At 37.4% G+C, this 20,184-nt stretch overlaps 1 protein-coding gene across 3 annotated transcripts in view; it reads left to right on the forward strand.

The window, feature by feature from the left end:
• The window catches only part of PPM1L (protein phosphatase, Mg2+/Mn2+ dependent 1L), a 255,406-nt gene that overhangs the window by 158,800 nt on the left and 76,422 nt on the right, over nt 1–20,184 (forward strand). For all 3 annotated transcript variants that reach the window (XM_019731941.3, XM_088794430.1, XM_074327260.2), the window contains exon 2: nt 14,375–14,549. In XM_019731941.3, the coding sequence (XP_019587500.1) occupies nt 14,375–14,549 (175 nt within the window). The remainder of the gene's footprint in view (nt 1–14,374; nt 14,550–20,184) is intronic.

The raw sequence follows: 20,184 nt of genomic DNA on the forward strand, positions 1-20,184 counted from the left end.
CAGGTAGATGGGAAAACCCCTGGAGAGGTGAATGCTCTCTCGATCACCCAGATGTCATGCTTTCTGAATTAAGTCTCTCCCAGTGGGAATTGCAAGTTACACTATGCTGCTGAGTACTTTTTCTCACTCTTCTGTTTGTGGGCTCTTTCTGCGTGGAATAGGACCACAGATCCACACAGGAGAGGATAATGGCATGGGATTCGGTGTGAGGCAACCTCCATACATTTCTGAAAAGAGAAAAGCTCATTTTAGTTTTATTCCTCTGACCTTTGGGGCATGAATTTTACAAATTGGGACAAATGATTTCAAGCTAGTTGATGTTATCAGTTGATGCTATTTTAGCTCATAATTCCCTTCATAAACAAACATCTTTTCTGACTTAAGAAAAATGAATAGTGTAAGATACCCAGATGTGTTATGAATGTATGTGTGTTATAGCAAAAAGGCAAAAACTCGGTGTAAATTTAACACTTGAGAATAATGTGGAAGGAGAGCTAAGGCTCTACCAGTTGCCTGTCCAAAACAAAGATAGGCAACCGTGTGAGGACTGGTGGGAAAGAGAAAGGAAGTGCACGAGGCATTGACTGGGCCGTCAAGGCTTGTTGGGACCTAACATTGTTCTTATCTTGGATTCTTTATAATAAACCCACATTCATAAAAAGAATCCCCCACCCCCATGCCCCACCACAGCAGAAAGTTATTATTGGTTTTATTTGGGTAAGTATAGTGCACACGCTCGCTTCCTTATGTTTCTCAACAGACCCAGTGGCTGGTATCTATGACAACACCTCACAACACAAGTCCATCTCGATGCCTTCCCGCCTGTATATTGCGACTTTTATTAACTCATGGCTCTCATTTATCCACGTTTTTGAAAATTCATGTCAATAACATATGCTCTCTTTATTGCCTGTATTGACCTCTTCTTCCTCCTTCCTTCTTTACCTGTGAACCTCCCGATCGTGTTTTAGATTTTAGCTCAAGCATCACTCTCTCAGGGAGGCCTCCCTCCCCGACCCGCCATCAGGCTTTTTAGATTCTTTTGTTACGTTCCTTCAAAGAACCTTGCTCCTTTGCTGGAGCACTCTGCTTATATTTCTACATTGAAGTGGTGATTTGGTTAATTGTTGCTTCCCCACGGACCATAGCACCAGGAGAGCACAGACATGTCTACTTTTGCCTTCCTGTGTTGCTGGCAGCCAGCCAGTGCCTGCCTGGCACGTGGGGGATGTAGTTCTTGCCCATGACTGTATGCCCGCTTATCCAGCGGTTGTCTTTCGGAGTTGAAACAGGATTGGGAAAGGATGTATTTTTCTCTGTAAGGTCCATGAACTATTTACCTATTCAAATTTTAAAACGTGTGATTTTATATTTACACAGGCAGGTGCATTCACTGCTGAAATTATAGCTTTTCCATGCAATTAGGTATCCCATTTTCCTCTTGCTAAAATAAGGTACCCTTTCAAATTCTGTACGCAGAGTTATACAACACTGCAGGTGGTGCTGATTTGCTTTTCTTTCTGGTACATTTTGCTGCGTACAAAATTTCCATTCTTCAGAATTCCACTGGTACTGCCCAGCAGAGGTCAGGTCAGTGCTCTGAGCATGTCTGGGCACGGTCGAGAGGAAATGACTGTGTTTTCAAGGTGCTTTGCCACAGGTCGTTTGGGGGTCTGTTTCACACAGCTTGCTGAGACTTGCTTCATTGCCCACAAGCTGTTGGAAAAGGGTTCCAGGTGCTCTTGGCATCAGAAGAACTCAAGGTCAGTTAGCTTGCTTAGGGAGGGCTCAGCCTTTCAGAGACTGAACAGATTGGCAATTTTATACAATAAAAGATAAAACAAGCCCGTGGCAGTTAGGGTGGACAGGCCATGTGGGACTGTCACTGCATACAGTCAAGGTTTTTACAAGAATTAGAAATATTTACTTGCCAAACTGAGTCCTGGGGGATGTAGAAGGGCTATTACTGTGCAGGGTCTGGTACAGTTTTGGATATAGATCAGAATTCATTATATAGCTTTGTAAAAATACACGTGCTGAGACCTTATAACCTCAGAACTCTAAGGGGTAGAAACTGGCGGGTTTAGTGAGCTAGTGAGCTTGTTAAAATACAGCACAAGTTTAAAAAGCAGATTCTAGTGTCACACTGGAAATAGCTCAGTTTATTAAAAATGGAGCGGGACAAATATCTTGCATCTTTCAGAAGACATCTCCTTCCCATCTCATGGATTCAAGAGCAGCTGGCTGGAGTACCATCCTTGAGCAACACAGATCAAGTTCAAGCCCTGAATTTTTTAGCTGTGTGGCAGGAGTCAAGTGAGGCCCAAGGGCAGTGCTGTGGCCCAACTGCCCCCCAAGGAGCATTTTGTCTGACTATGTTTGTCTGACTATGTTGTCTGACTTCCAAAGGGACTGCCACAGAGTTCTTTTTGATTAATAACTCATGAGTGTTTTATAATTCATTTATAATAGTTGGCCCCACCCACTGGCTTTCTGAATCCCTAAGGGCATTTCCAGTTAGCATTCTGCATGGAACTTTCTAGAACATATTTGGATAGCACTCACAGAAGTTAATTTTTCCTCATGTTTTATAGCCCAAAATTCAGAAATGGAAAGGAATTTTATCAATAATTAATCATAATTTTCTTTGGAATAGGAAAGAAACATTTTTCTCTTTGCAAACAAATGTTACCTTGCATTTTTCTTCTATAGATACTAGATGTACAGAATGGGAAACAATTACTTACGTCTTTCTATAACTGCTGAAAAATAGGAACTCACCTATCAAGAATTTAACAAGACTGCTTTGGCTGAATGCTGCTCCTTTTCTCAACAGATTTATGAAAAAGTCTGCTGGTAGGCTGTTTTTATGTTGCCATCTCTCCGGAGATCTTAGGTGTGTGTGCTTTAAAAAAATTAAATGAAGTACCATGAAACTAGTATAGCCTGTTTCCCCTGACTCTGTAATGTGAATGGTACCTGAGGGGCAAAGAATGCACTAGTCATCACTCTAGTAATAGAGAAGTATCTTAACTTTTCTTCAGACTATACACAGACACATTTTTTAAAAAAATCCCTTAAAGTTTGAATGTAGATTTGACCAAAATAATAAGATTAGGAAAATGGACCATGTGTCTAAATAGTATTTGATGCCTTACTGCGATTAAAGAGTAGGGGTCTAGAAAAGGGAGGTAATTTAAGTTTTTATATATATAAAAACAATCGTTTTGTAGTCAGGGAAGCCGTCGTTTAGGAAATGGAGTTTGAGTTGTATTTTCACACCACGGCATGCTTGGTAGTACGTACCCGTGAAAATGGCCTCTGGTTAAGTATGGATGAGATGACTGATAAAGTTGTTAAAGGTTTGTCACTTGAGAAATTCCAGAGGAATTGTCCTGAATAACCTATAACTTGACAGTCATCACCTTAATGTGTAAATGAAATAAAAACTTCCATCTTCATGTGAAGTAGGTTATAGGATTTCAAGTGTCTCACATACGCCGTTTTGCCACACGGTTGACCAACAGCTTCAGCTGTCCAGCACAGTCTCCAGTCTCCACACTAAGCATCAGATTTCATTGATATGCCTCAGTTTTAAGCCTGGGACTTTTTCCTGATGCCATCTCTCTTGAAGGAATCAAATTTGCCTTCTTGGAGCAGAATTATGAATTTGGGAGTGCGAGATGGTCCCTTCACGGATGCTTTTCTTACTTAAATAACCCCTCCATGTTAGCAGTGGCAAGAAATGGTGCTGTTGCCAGGGTGACAGGAACAACTCCCTTGCAGTTGTCCTCTTCCTGGTGGGCTCACTTGGACTTTGTTTTAAAGTGCTTGGAGCCAGAGAGCAGTTGTCAAAAGTTGATGTTATGTTGCCATAAGACTGTTGGATTCCAAGGTAGACCTGAGTAAATTAACTTGGTGGTCTGTGCGCTGGCTGCTGCCAACTCAGCACATGCATTCACTTCCCTTCCAGGGCAGGCAAACCCTGTCTGCACGAAAAGTGTTACTTCCTTCTCTCCTCTGTCCTCCTGTGGCATGAATTTTGAAGGAGCTCCTTCCCTTGTGATCTCTCCTTTATCTCATGAATACCTAGCAGTCATGCCTGAATTACCATTTCCCATAATTCAGCTCTATTCTTACTCAGTATTCGCAGAATTGATTTCCCACCTTCCTTCTCTTGTATGTCTACCTCGGTGCCAAAGTCTGCTTCTCACCCAGAGGGTCGTTGATGAGATGCCTGTCCAGCCAGAATCAGTATCGTACCGTGTGTGAGATTAGCGTTAACTTGACCCTTCACGTGGGTCACAGATCAGCCCCTTTACTTTAGTCTCCTTTTGATCCAGTTTTAGAAGGCTGCGACTATTCACCATCAGTGCTCGTGTAGGAAGCAATTGCACTGTGTCCCAGTCTGGCAGCTACGTGAGGTAAAAACACCCAACAGGTACTGTCATCTATTATTTGTCGCATTCATTTCAACGGAGCTTGAGGCTTTCTCTCTGCCAAATTGTAAGTGTGTGTGTGTGTGTGTGTGTGTGTGTGTGTGTGCGCGCACGCACCTATGCACACATTAAATAAAATGAAGGGGGAAGGGTAATCATAAAATCATAGAATTTGGAAGATTAAAATTCTGAAACCTTTTTTTTTAAATCTTGGCAAAGCACACTTGGCAGGCCACACTTGAGGCAAAAGTGGATATTTCTTCTTAAAATGCATTTCCCAGGTTTTGTAATCTTAGAATTTCATCTGTTGGTTTTTCAAAGTTGCTTTGAAATGGGCTATTTACAGCAGAACCAACATTTATAGCACAAAACGTTACAAACTTAGTGATAAACTTCAATGCTTGGTTTTAAAAATACCTTCTAAGTAAGAATTTATTATGAGTATAGGGGTAGCTTGCTTTCTTTTGGATGACATACCTAAAAATTTAAAATACAAAATTGCATACTATAGACTAAGTCTTAGAATTGGTAATAAAATAGAACATTTGATTAAAAAGGAGGGGACAAAAAATAAAAACTCCCAGTGCTATGAAACATGCAGTCTGAAATAAAAGTTGTAAGGCATATTTTCATAGTTAAGGACATCAGAAGCCTGTCCTTATTTTAAGTCTATTAAAGTTGAAAATGAACAATAACTTGACCTTTGCAAATTCCCAGAGAAAAATACATACTAAAAGTGATTTGAACATAGGTCTAATGTACTCGTGATGTTTCTCTAATGCAGGCCCTGTTACAGTTTAATTTAATATCACTGAATATCTTCTTGAAAACAGCTTTTGCCTCTCTGGAACTTATAACCAAAATCATTAGTCTGGTATTTTTCTTTGGAGTTCTAGAAAATAAGTCTAATATCTTTTCCTCGGAATTGGTGATTCTTTTTTGAGGGAGACGATAGATATTCCATAACATACAAAGAAGTGGATAGTTTTCAGGCTTACAGTTAATTGTTCAAAAGTACATTTAATATGTTATACTTTACTCAGTTTTCCCATTACGCTCCATCTCTTTAGCTTCCAGTTTTACAATATTGAAGCCATTTTACATATTTTTCTTTCCCATCTGTCACCAACTTTTGCTCTTGTGCTCCACTGTTCTCTTCTCAAGCACTTTATCATAGCCTGGGGCTGCTTTACCTTACAAAGGAATCACCTTCTTTTTAAAAATTTATTTATTTTTCTTTTGTGGTTCAAAAGCTCTGGTGTTTCCTGCCCCACTACTCACTGCATAACCAAGGATAAGTCGTTTAACCTCTGTGAGTCTGTTTCTTCTTCTGTAAACACTTAGAGAGGGTGGTCATGTGGATTAAATAAGCCAATACATGTAAAGCATTAAGTACCATGCCTGGCACATAGAAAGTGGTCAATTGTTGTTTTGTTATTTTTATTTTAGAAAATTTGGAATGTGCAGAAAACTACATAGAGAAAAAATTAGTATCACCCAAACTCTTACTACTCTTAACTAATGATACATATTAATATAATTTAGCCAATTTTTCTTGTATATATAATATATGAATTGTTTTGTAGTCTGTGTATCATTATGAACATTTCCGCATGTAATTTAGTACTGTTTCATAACATGATTTTTTCCTGATGAATTTTTTAAAATTTATTTTTTTTTTTTTCCCAAAGGTGAGAGAGTTCATATTTTATCCCTTTCTTTTTTTTTTTTTACGATTTTATTGGGGAAGGGGAACAGGACTTTATTGTGGAACAGTGTGTACTTCCAGGCCTTTTTTCCAAGTCAAGTTGTTGCCCTTTCAATCTTAGTTGTGGAGGGTGCAGCTCAGCTCCAGGTCCAGTTGCTGTTTCTAGTTGCAGGGAGCACAGCCCACCATCCCTTGCGGGAGTCAAACCAGCAACCTTGTGGTTGAGAGGACGCGCTCCAACCAACTGAGCCATCTGGGAGCTCAGCAGCAGCTCAGCGCAAGGTGCCATGTTCAATCTTAGTTGCAGGGGGCGCTGCCCACCATCCCTTGCCGGACTCGAGGAATTGAACCCGCAACCTTGTGGTTGAGAGCCCACTGACCCATGTGGGAATCGAACCGGCAGCCTTCGGAGTTAGGAGCACAGAGCTCTAACCGCCTGAGCCACCGGGCTGGCCCCCAAAATTTATTTTAATATTACAGTTGGCATACCATAACATGATTTTTAATAGCTGCATTGTTTTCCACTGCATGCACATCCCACAATCAACCAGTTGCCAGACAAATTTTCATTACCATGAATAATACTTTGATAAGTATGTTTGCTCACATGTCTTTATGCTCATCTTTAACTTTTTCTTAAAATAAATTCCTAGAAAGACAGTTGCTAGGTAAAACGTGTAAACTATTTTAAAGTTTTCGTCCCATTTTTTCATTTTCTGCCCGGAGCAATTGTCTGATTTATAGTCCAATCACAGTGTAGAAGGCCAATTTTCCTTCCCTTCAGACTTTTTACTCGTCTCCTTGCTTTCATCTCATCTTATTTCGGTGTGTTTTAAACGCAGCTCCAAGCACATTCTTCCTCAAATAAGATTTGATAATTTATTTCACTCTTTAAGATGTTTCAGTTATTTCTTTCCTGTTACTAACTACTACGTACCAGTCAAAACTCCTTGCCTATCAGGGAGTTAAGATTTCTCCAACTGGCAGCTCTCTCCTACTCCTTCTCTTATCAACTTCATTTCTTGTTATTTCTTCCGTTGAACTCACATTCACTATGTTCTAGGTTGTGTTTCTTTCCTCCAGTAAGGGCTTCTTATCTCAAAACTGATTTTGAAGCTCCCCTCAAATGATTTCCTGATTCTTTTTTTTGTCCCCTCTCCCTAATTTCTCTCCCTAGAGGCCGGTCAGCACTTAGCATAGTTCATGTATTATGTAAGTATGTGAATTCCTCTCAAGATTCCTGTCTGTTTTCGTATTGCTTTGTAAAATGCTTTTTCCCCCAGTGTTTCATGTGTGTGTTTTGTTTGCACATTAAAATCGCAGGTTCCTTTGTGGCAGAGGTTTGTTCTCCCAACAGTGTCGAGTCTAATGTGTTTTACTCAGCAGACACTCAATAAATTGGAATTGGATGGCTGACAGGTTTTCTTTTTTAAGATGAATTGTGAAGCATTTAGTAGCTTTTAAATTACACTTTGCACTGTAGCCTGCCAAATTCTTTCATATACGCTGGTTATTTCTTAAAGAACAGGCCACTCTAACGTAAATAGTTTTTGTAGCATAATGACCAGCGTCAGCATTATACCTACTAGGTTTCCAGAATTTAGATCCTTAGTCATTCTGCTTTTTTTCTCTTATCCTTTTCATCCTTTGAGTACTTTTTACAGGGTTTACTCTATCTTTACTGTCTTCCAGACTGAAGTTGGCATGGATAATATATACGTATGCAATTTCTGTAAGAAGGTGCAGTGGACACCTTTTGTACCTTACCTAAGCATTTAGCTCATCTTTTTATTCCAGCTGTTAACCGTCTTCTCAGGTGTAACCAGAGGAACCCGTGAACTGGATGGCTCCCACTTTCTGCCCTGAGGCTTCACTGCCACCACGTGGGGTTCATTTGGGACCTACTCAGTGGTTCAGATGAGCACAAACCTAAACATCCTGGAGGAGTTAACACCCCCCCAAGGCAACCCATAACTCAGGGGCTCCATTCTAAGGTGCTCTACAGGACCCTTCAGAGGGTCCCTGGGAGAATTGAGCCAAATGAAGAAATAAAGGCAGGAATGGAGAAGATCAAACAGTTACGGAGAGGAAGTCGTTAAATAAAGCTCCATATACAGCTTTCTATGTACAGTACTACATAATTTACCATTTGGGCATGTAAATTTCCTGTGTTTCTGCTCTTGACTTTCCTAAAATAATGGCATCAGTGATAATGAAAGACCAAGTGCAATTCCATTTGCCAGTAGAAAACCAGACTCTTGTGTTCTATCGGGAATCATCAAAGGAGGTTCTGATTGCAGACAAAGAATGATGAACTGTCAGAAAGTCTTCTCCAAAGGCTGTCTTCTAGTCCCTGGTTCTGGGGTATACGAGCAGTCAAGATACTAAGCTGCTGTGGTGTAAAGCACTGAACCTGATGCTGGGTACACACAAGGATATGTGAGATACTGTCCTTATTTCAGCCAAACCGGGAGGTGAAATACCTATACTTATACAAATACCTGTATAAATACTCGCCAGTTTGTTGGCTGCTATTAAATGTGTTCACTAACAGGGTTTATAGCATTTGAGCCAAGCTTTGAAGGATGGAAAGGATTGGCCAAAACCAATAATGGATACTTTCACTTCAAGTTATTGTGAAGATACAGAATGATAATAGCATGAATTGCTCAGAAAAGTATAAAGTACCACACAAATGCAAGATACCGATAATGATAACAATATTAATGTTTCTGGAATAGTCAGGTAATAAGAATATGCAATTTCAGAATTAAATGCCCAGTAGCATTTATCATTGATTAAGGAGTAGATAAGTAATCCTATATTTTAATTTTGTTTTGTGTTCATTTAAAAATTCCAGTGAAATTTTAAAATTTAAATTGCTCTTTGTATTATGTATTACTTGTGCCATAATTCCAATCTCAGTTAATGTGACAGCCTTTTTTTTAAACTGAGATATCATTGACATTATATTAGTTTCAGGTGTACAACATAATGAACTGATATTTGTATACATTGTGAAATGATCACCACAATAAGTCTAGTTAACATTTCTCACCACAAATAGTTATAATTTTTGTGTGTGTGATGAGAATTTTTAAGATCTACTCTTTTAGCAACGTTTGACTATACAATACAGTATTATTAACTATGGTCACCATGCTATACATTATATCTTCAGGACTTATTTACTTTATAACTTACTTACTTTATAACTTTGATCACCTTCACCCATTTCCCCCCTCCCCAACCCTGGAAACCACCAATATGTTCCCCATATCTATGAGTTCAGTTTTTGTTTTGGAGGTTTGTTGTTTCTGTTTTTTAGATTCCACATATAAGTGAGATATCATATGGTATTTGTATGACACTGGTTTTAAGCACAGATTCATGTTTGAACATAAGGTTTTAACTGCCATTTGAATATTACATTTAGAGTATCACCTCAGTATACAGGAGATTTCTTGAAATATCTTGACAGTCTAGTATTTTGCTAGAATTGCTTCTTTCTTCTTCTCTTAAGAATCTTTCCGAATAGAAAGAACTGTATACATAAAGTTTTAGAAATGAAATGTCAAAATATAACTCCAATATAGTAAAAAATATAGGTCCTGTTTTAAAGACCTATGTCATGATTTTAGAAAAGTAGATCAGTGGACACAATTGGAAGGAAATGTGTGGTGTGCTTTCAGTAATATAGAGTCTGCCAGTATTTATAAAATGTGCATTATAGAATTATTTCCTGTGCCTCACAAATATTTCCAAGGAAAAAAATTAAAGACAGATATTACACTGAATAGCAAGGTAATGCGAGTATGAGTTTAAAAATAGTTATTCTGCACTGTGTCTCTTCATTCTTCAGTGTCAGAAGAAAATTGTTATTAAACTCTAGAATTAAATATGTTGTGCTGTGTGCTGAGTCCATTTACATTTTATGGCATAATTTTATTTGTTCTGTACTAGGTGGCTGCCAGATAAACTGAATAATGTTTGGTGATATTTTAAAGTTATAATTTCATCAGCAACTGACTTAGGGGATATAAATATAAATCTGGAAATAAAAAGTGTTGTGTGCCATATTTGGCTGCTCTAAGGACTGAAATATAACTTTCCCCACCACTTTCCAGTGGGCTTTTCCTGGGAAGTCACTTGTCATTGTTCTGGCAAATTTCTTTTCATCCTAAATTGCACAAATATTTAAAAGGAAAACTATGAAGTTTGCACAAAACTCATTTTAAAGATAACTTTTAAAAATTACAGGCATTAAAATAATTAAACTATGTAAATGTGTCTTTGCCTTATTCTAGGCCCATACCCCAGAGACATTTCTATAGTTTTATATTGTTTTATTTGTATGTATTTTGCATATTTAAATTTATTTGCTAAGGCATACTTTTATATACAGTAAAATGCACAGATCTAAAGTGTTCATTTTGCTCCCTTTTGATAAGTGTATACACCCATGTAACCCATATCTCAATCAAAAAATAAAATGTTTCCATCATTACAGAAAGCTCTCTTGTGCCCATTTCTACTCAAATTCCACACCTCCCTCCCCCAGAAGTATTAGGTTGGTGCAAAGGTAATTGCGGTTTTAGCAATTATTTTTAACCTTTTAAACCACAATTACTTACTGTGCTTAAACGTCATATAAATGCAATCATGTAATATGTTCTATTTTGTATCTGGCTTCTTTTGTGCAACATGTTATTTGTGAGATTTATCCATGTTGCTGCATGTATTAATAATTTGTCCTTTTTATTGCTGTATAGTATTTCATTTTATGAATATGATAGTTTTTCTGTCCGATTTTCTGTTGATGATTTGTATTGTTTCCAATTTTTTTGCTATTATGAAAGCCACTAAGAACATTGTTCAAATCACATACGTACAGATACATAACATTTTGTTGATAGCTATGCAGTTCTCCATTTTTTCCACTTAACTTGATTCATTCAACCAGTATCCTATGGATAGATAAATGGGTATTTACATTGTTTATAATAATCTCTTTCTTTTGATTAATAGAGAAGGAGTATATTTAACTTTCTAACAAATTGCCAACAGTTTTCCTAGGTGGTTGTCCAGTTTTATATTTCCACCAGGAATGCATGAGACTTCCAGTTGTTTCACCGTCTTTGCTACCATTTAGTCTGCTCGGGTTTGCAAATTTAATATAAGTGTATAATGCATTAATTCTATTTTACTGAACTTTTTATGGATTATATATCATTTTATTATGGATTGTACACCATTATTTTATCTTTTTTTCAATTACAGTTGACATTCAATATTATTTTATATTCATTTCTGGTGTATAGCATAGTGGTTAGACATTTATATAATTTATGAAGTGATTCTCCCCAATTAGTTTAGTACCCACCTGTGCTATTCATAGTTATTACAATATTATTGACTATATTCCCTATGCTGTACTTTACAATGACTGTTTTGTAACTACCTATTTGTACTTCTTAATCCCTTCACCTTTTTCACCCAGCACCCCCAACCCCCTCCCGTTCTTAAATTCCACATATAAGTGAGATCATATGGTATTTGTCTTCCTCTGTCTGACTTATTTCACTTAGTGTAATACCCTCTAGGTCCATCTATATTGTTACAAATGGTAAAGTTTAATTTTTAATGGCTGAGTAATAGTCCACTGTATATATGTACCACATCTTCTTTATCCAATCATCTATTGGTGGGCATTTAGGTTGCTTCCATATCTTGGCTATTGTAAATAGTGCTGTAGGGAACATAAGGGTGTATATAATTTTTCGTATTAGTGTTTTGGGTATCTTTGGGTAAATATTCAGAAGTAGAATTGCTGGGTCATAAGGTAGCTCTATTTTTAATTTTTTGAGGTACCTCCAAACTGTTGTCCATAGTGGCTGTACCAATTTGCAATCCCACCAATAATACATAAAGGTTCTCCTTTTTGCTACATTCTCGACAACATTTGTTGTTTTTGGATTTACTGCTGATGGCCATTCTGACAGGCGTGAGGTGATATCTCATTGTGGTTTTAATTTGCATTTCTCTGACGATTAATGATGTTGAGAGTCTTTCATATGTCTGTTTGGTCATGTGTATGTCCTCTTTGGAGAAATGTCTATTCGGGTCATCAGCCCATTTTTTAATTGGATTGCTTGTTTTTTTCTGGTGTTAAATTGTATGAGTTCTTTATAAATTTTGGATATTAACCCCTTATCCGATGTAACAGGGTTAATATCTTCTCCCACTCAGTAAGTTGTCTTTTCGCTTTGTTGATGGGTTTCCTTTGCTATACAAAACCTTTTTAGTTTGATGTAATCCCATTAGTTTATTTTTTCTTTTGTTTCCCTTGCCCAAAGAGGTATATCAGAAAAAATATTACTAAGAGAAGTGTCAGAGAGTTTACTGCTTATGTTTTCTTCTAGTTTTATGGTTTCGAGTGTTACTTTTAAGTCTTTCATCCATTTTGTGTATGGTGTAAGAAGGTGGACCGGTTTCTTTCTTTCTTTCTTTCTTTCTTTCTTTCTTTCTTTCTTTCTTTCTTTCTTTCTTTCTTTCTTTCTTTCTTTCTTCTTTCTTTCTTTCTTTCTTTCTTTCTTTCTTTCTTTCTTTCTTTCTTTCTTTCTTTCTTTCTTTCTTTCTTTCTTTTCTTTCTTTTGCATGTGTCTGTCCAATTTTCCCAACACCATTTATTGAATAGACTGTCATTACCCTATTGCATATTCTTGCCTGCTTTGTCATAGATTAAGTGACCATATGGGCATGGTTTTATTTTTGGGTTCTCTTTTCTGTTCCATTGATCTATATGTCTGTTTTTATGCCAGTACCATTCTGTTTTGATTACTGTAAGCCTTGTAGTACAGTTTGATAATCAGGTATGGTGTTACCTCCAACTTTATTCTTCTTTCTCAAGACTGCTGTGGCTATACGAGGTCTTTCATGGTTCCATATAAATTTTAGGATTGTTTGTTCTAGTTCTGTGAAGAATGCCGTTGGTATTTTGATAGGCGTTGCATTTGGGTAGAATGGGCATATTAATGATGTTAATTCTTTACATCCATGATGTAAAGAATATGTTTCCATTTATTTGCATCTTTTTCAGTTTTTTTCTTCAGTGTCTTATAATTTTCTGAGTACAGATCTTTTACCTCCTTGGTTAAATTTATTTCTAGGTATTTTTGTTGTTTTGTTTTTTGTTTTTTTGCAAATTGTAAATGGGACTGTTCTCTTAATTTGTCTTTCTGATAGTTTGTTATTGGTGTATAAAAATGCAACCAACGTGTGGATATTAATTTTATATCCTGCTACTTTACTGAATTCATTTATCAGTTCTACTAGTTTTTTTGGTGGAATCTTTGGGGTTCTCTGTATATAGTTTCATGTCATCTGCAAATAATGACAATTTTACTTCTTGATGTAGGACGGTACTGCAAGGAGATGCCAAACTCTTCGCAGTCTCAAGCCGTGTGTTTTAAGAAGTTCAATTTCCCTGATTCATACATGAAACTGTATCACTTAATTTCTCCCTTAAAATTCTGTTTAGCTTTAACTGTGATTCTCAACTGGAAGGGAGAAAAAGAGTATGGGGAAAAAAAAGTTAAGGATTTTATATATACATACATATATACACAAGGGCCAAGACATTTAAGTGGCAAACAGTTCTTTTTTCCGGTTAAGGGATATCATTGTCTTAGATTTTTTTCATTTTCCGTTTACCTTGTTATTCCATTATCAGCCTTAGCAAAGGGCTCGCCTTTCTATTCACTTCACAAGAGTTCCTGCATGAGCATTAATGAGCAGAGAACAAGAAAACAAAGTAGAGAGCTGGATGCCATAGCATAGGTGGGCTCATCACTGAGATGAGTGACTAGCTTCTGCATTGTAGACAAGGGCAAGTCATATTTATATCCAGTAAAATTACTATCACGGGGCCTTCAGAGTTCATGGAACAGTAGTTGGAACTCTGAGTATTAACTCCATTAATGACAAACCAAATCCATCATCTTTTATTCCTTTAAACCTGGTAGAAAACTCTCAGAGGTCTGTGATTCTGCATATTTTAGGATCCACCTTACTTGGTACAGTGGAGACTAAAATGACAATGACAGGGATATGCTTGTCTGTAGGGTTGGTTCCACGGTGCTTTGAGTTCTCACTGCACCACCTGAAGTGAAGTGAAAAGCCTAAGATAAGAAATACTAATGGGGTTCTCTACCTGTTTTGTTTGCAGACTGCAGCTGAATATGTCAAATCTCGACTCCCCGAGGCCCTTAAACAGCATCTTCAGGACTACGAGAAAGACAAAGAAAATAGTGTGTTGTCTTACCAGACCATCCTTGAACAGCAGATTCTGTCAATTGACCGAGAAATGCTAGAAAAATTGACTGTATCCTATGATGAAGCAGGTATGTTTGTCTTTAATTCACACACATTCACACAATTTTTCTTCTTGCAGAAATTTCTTTATAGATTTTGGTTAAATGTAGGCCCTTTTCTCAAGTAGAAGATGAAGGGCAAACTGGATCCAGTTATATAGCATGGATTAATAATAAGTTTCTTCTCTGCAGTTTTAGTATCAAAAATTTCATCAGGAGGCTCCTAAAAGTAGCTCTTAAATATTAATCCCTTTTGGATTTTTGCTCTTTTTTAAATGGATTTTTATCAATCATGTCTTCTTATTGATTTACTCTTTTAAAGTGTCACTTCAGTTTTGGATACCAGCTGAAAACTTTTATATCTGAAAATCCAAGAATTGTTATTTGCTTCAAGTATTATTTTTTAATATCAGAGATTTTCTTTTCTAAAGAGGTGCCATTTTTTTCCTTAAAGTTTCAATTTGAACTTCATTTTCTTTTCCTTTAGCTCCTCAGATGAATCCTAGCCCCTAATATCACACTGGACACTTCAGTTCACTGCCTGCCATAAGTTCATCCCATCCAAGGGAGCGTATTGTTGAAGACGTGAACAGACCACTTTATAATACCATTTTTATCTATTCTGTGGTCTAAAACCCAATTTCAATGAAACTAGTGCCATGTTACTTGGAATTATTGAAATCTTTAATAAAATTGAACTTAGGAAAAATACTCTGATTAAAATTGTCACACCCCCTCCAAAAAAAATGGAGGAAAATAAGTTTCTAATGGTCAAATGTTAGTAGTATTAACCCCTATTTTAATACCAGGAACTTCTGTTTTTATTGCCACAAGGAAGTTTTTAGTGTGCATCTTACTGTCTTCCTCCTGATCTAAGTGGTCTCAGTGCTGACATTCTTAACATTTGATTTCAAGGTTGAATAGCAAACAGAAGAGCAAGTTAAAATAACAAAAACAAAAAACCCCAAAAAACCCCGAACGTTATGTTACGTATGCCTAACTACTAACGTAATTTTTCTAGTTATTAAGCTGTCCCCATTTACATCCCACCCTCTAACCTCTGTGCATCCCTCTCGGGGGGCATCCACATTCTAGCCTTGCCCAGTACATCTCTACCATCTCTGATTCTCCTTTACTTTATTTATTTTCCAGACACGTTGGCTTTCGTCTGTCTGCTGGGTGGTTAGTTATTTGATTTGTGTATTTATCTTGTTTTTAACATTCTTGTCTGTGGAATTCTCATTCATCTCCTCTTTCATCCCCAGTGGAGTAAAGGAAGGCTACAATCAGCCCAACCAAAGTAATACTTACTGTGTTTCCCCGAAAATAAGACCTGGCCAGACAGTTAGTGCATCCTTTGGAGCAAAAATTAATATAAGACCTGGTCTTATTTTACTATAAGGCTGGGTCTAATTAATATAATATTATATTATAATAATATAATTAATAAAATATAATATAATATAAAAATATAATATAATAAATATGATACCAGGTGTTATATTAATATTTGCTCCAAAAGATGCATTAAAGCTGATTATCCGGCTAGGTCTTATTTTCAGTCAAACAGGGTAAATATTTACAACATCTCAGAGTTCATGGAACTCATATACTCCACCTATTTCCTGCCCCCATAACTATTTTATGATGAGAAGACTGAGATCCACAGACTTAAGATGATACAGGTACTTAGTTGAAGAGCTGGGACTGCAGCCTCCTAAGTACTGATCAAGCTGGGCCTTCACCGCACTAAGGCAGGTTCTCATTCACTCATTAGGCGGTTGTTGAATGTGCAGTGATATACTAGGAAGTTGGAGGGAAGAGGGAAGAATATTGACGAGGTAGGGAGAATCTGAGATGTAGAAAACAAAGACCTTGCTTAGTCTAGCTCGGGAGCTAAAACTCACAGGTGTGGCTTCTGGAGAAAAATTCCTGAGTGGTTTGGGAATAAGTACACTCAGTAACATCCACAGCATTAAAGTTAAGCTGAGGGGATGTGGAGCAAAGGAATAGTGAAAATGGCGCAAGTTTTCTACGGAATTCTTTAGGGGAGGACATTAGTTTAAACCCTGGACAAATGACGAGTGCGGGCTTGTGAGGAGAAGAGAGATGCCGTCTGCGTAATGAAGGGGCCGAGTGGACACCAAGGTGGGAGTGAACATCAGCCACGACCTCCCACTACTCAGACCTTTCCTCTTTGGGGATAATTTTCCACTCACTGCCCTGTTGTTGAGCAGCTACTAACCGCAGAGCACACTTGTACATGGCCTTTAGGGCCGAATGCTGTGGCGCAGAATTAATGTATCAGTAAACTCTGCAGAGTGAAGCAGTGGAAATCACTACAGGACTGGGAGTTAGAGGACCTAAATTCCAGGCCTTTCCTCTAGCTTAGTACTGGTGTAGTTGTTAGCAAATCAACGTCTCAGAGCTTCCGTTTCTTCATCTGTAGAGTTGGGCTAATGTCTCACAGGGTTATGATGACAAAATATATCATATTTGAAGAAGTACTTAGAAATCATGTTACAAATGCCGCTAATGCAGAATGAGAATAGATTTGGATCCTATCTAGCCCTCAGACCAGTTTAAGGTGGTCATAGAGATTTTCTTGACATGTAGTATTTGTGGAGGTAGATGCAAATTTTTTTTTTTTTTTTTAAGATTTTATTGGGGAAGGGGAACAGGACTTTATTGGAGAACAGTGTGTACTTCCAGGACTTTTTTCCAAGTCAAGTTGTTGTCCTTTCAGTCTTAGTTGTGGAGGACGCAGCTCAGCTCCAGGTCCAGTTGCCATTGCTAGTTGCAGGGGGCACAGCCCACCATCCCTTACGGGAGTGCAACCGGCAACCTTGTGGTTGATATGCCGCCATCCGGGAGGCAGCTCAGCTCAAGGTGCCGTGTTCAATCTTAGTTGCAGGGGGCGCTGCCCACCATTCCTTGCTGGACTCGAGGAATTGAACTGGCAACCTTGTGGTTGAGAGCCCACTGGCCCATGTGGGAATCGAACCGGCAGCCTTCGGAGTTAGGAGCACGGAGCTCTAACCGCCTGAGCCACCGGGCCAGCCCCTAGATGCAAATTTTTAAAAATGATCTCCAGAAGCTTTGAGAAGTCAAGCAACATCTATTGTTAAATCATGCAGTCCAGGCTCAGTTTGTCCTTGGTCATTCCTGTATGAGGTGACACATTTGATGGGGGCTCTGTGCATATATGAATAAGTGAATGTCACTGTTCGTTGTAGTCAAAAGTGTGTCTACTGCCTTCTCCTCCACTATCCATATATCAGTGATTTCATTCAAAGACAGAGGAGAAAATAGGAAAAGTTATTGCTATTTAACAGAAAAAAACTTCATCATAATACAAAGGAATCAGGAAATAGAATTGAAACGTGGTAATAGTATCTAATACTTTCAGATGTAAACATCCTAGACTAAGACACTCATCTGCTTCAGCTGCTTAGCTTCTTATCATGCTATCCCAGTTTTTGCTTTCTCACATTCTTAATTCAACTTTCCCAGTTTTAGGAAGTAGTTGTTAATTAGAAAATATTATGGTCTCTAGAGAGGTTAATTTGTCTTTAACGCTTATCCATTGATAAAATCAGCCTGAGTGACTTAATGACAGTTTCTGTTTTCTGTGGCTTCTAAACTTCTAAAAACCAATTAATGAAAAATCCTTAGACACTTGTCTAAAAGTATTGGCTCAGGACTTTTTCTCCCTCCCTTCTCTGTCTTTCTCCGTCAGTATGCTCACTTCTCCTCTAAATATATACATATCTTAGTGCTTTACTCTTCCACAATTCAACTATCCGGCAACCTGACGTACCTGAAATTCAGCAAGGAAATGGGAAGGAAGGAAAAGCCACATGCAGCCATACCGTGTTTGGTTTTAGATTACCATCTAGAATCTATACATTTTTATTTTATAAAGTTCTGACCAGTTAGGTTATATTTTCCAATGTGATATTTAAAAAAAAAATGTTTTTCTGACTTTGAGTGTTACACTTTTATTGCAGAAATAAATAGAAATATGTAGAATGGTATAATTATGTAGAATGGAGTAATAATTACTAATAATCTTACCATTATAAACATTTTGGTATATTTCCCTCACTCTAAGCATTTTTGAAACATGATTGATACCTAAAAATTTTATGTCCTGCGTTTTTCACTGAACATTATTACTTAAGAACTTCTTCATTTTATTAAAAGCTCTTCATGTGAAGATAATTTGAATGACTGCATAATATTCTGTTCTTTGAAAGTGCTACTCACTAAGCATTCTCCTCTGTTGGACATTTATGGGTTTTTTTTGTTATTATGAATAATGCTGCAATGAATATGATATACATTTGTCTGTATTTCATATTACACTAGAGAACAGACTTTAGAAAACATGATTTTAGAATTAGAAGGTAGGGGCAGAGGATGATACTTGGAGCAGAGACTCTGAGAGCAGCAAGAGTAAATCCATAGAAATCCATAAAAGCAGCTATCATATCCCCAACATTGTACTACACTCTAAATCAAATCCGCATTCCCAGACTCTGTATTATAGAGTTGACATCATTAATATTCATAATGGTGATCTTGATTCACAGAGAATAAATTCAATATTATTAATTATACTCTGTATATAAAAATAGGAATTGTGCAAACCAGGTTAGAAAGATTTACATACAAATGGTTTATTTTTAACTTTTGACTATTACAGGAATAAATGTGTTTTGTGGTGTAGTTCAAAGAGGTCTTGGAACCAAAAGATCCAGATTCTAGTCTAGCCTTGTTGCCAACCCTATTATATGACCTTGAGTAAGTCACCAAACCTCCCTACTGCCCGTTTTCCTGTGAACTGAAGGCATGAACAGAATTGCATAGATGTCTTCCACTTCTAAGACTATAATTCTGGTGTCTTGACAATGGAAAACTCAGGTAGCCATAGTTTCTGCAACGTAGCATGTGGCTTCTTATTGACCTTCCTGCTTGCTCGGCTACGTTTCTCCTCTCTCCTCACACAGCCCATGTAATTTGTGCATAATATCAGGCTAAAAGAAGACCATCACTGAGCCTTTGTGACATCTGCGGTATGACTATGCCTGACATACTTTGGGTGGGGGGATGGGGAGTGAGACTGAATGAGTCAGGTGAAGCTAGATTTTGGAAGGAGAGGTTCTGAGCTATCATTCATGGACCCTCGTTAAGACAGATTAGGTATTTTTATTAGCATTTATTAATGCTAAGCAAAATCCAGAGTAAAGAAGTAGGATCTGGTTTGCATTTGATCTATTGATATTTCAATTTGAAGTACAAGTTTATACACATTTCGATAGATTGGGCTTAATACGGAGACATTTCCAAGGAAAGCAATGGCATGACTTGAGAAGAAGGGATCAGATACAATATTTCACCCTGTCTCAGAGAACATCAATAACTTACATATTCATTATTTGTTATGGTGGGCAAAAGTTGAAGGGTTGAAATAGCCAGAGAGGGAATCTTTCCTCGCATTATTTATTTTTGTGCTGATATATGATTCATGTTTCTTTAAGTAATCTTAAATTGTTTTAATTTTTTTTTTTTTAAGTTTGGGCATGAATAATCTACATATTCCCTTGTTAAGGCTAAAGTATTATGGCTTGTAATGCCCTGTGTTTGAGGGAATTGTAGAAGA

The sequence above is a fragment of the Rhinolophus sinicus genome, chromosome 17, assembly GCF_057876585.1.
Source record: "Rhinolophus sinicus isolate RSI-liver-muscle chromosome 17, RSI-T2T, whole genome shotgun sequence".
Taxonomy (NCBI): domain Eukaryota; kingdom Metazoa; phylum Chordata; class Mammalia; order Chiroptera; family Rhinolophidae; genus Rhinolophus; species Rhinolophus sinicus.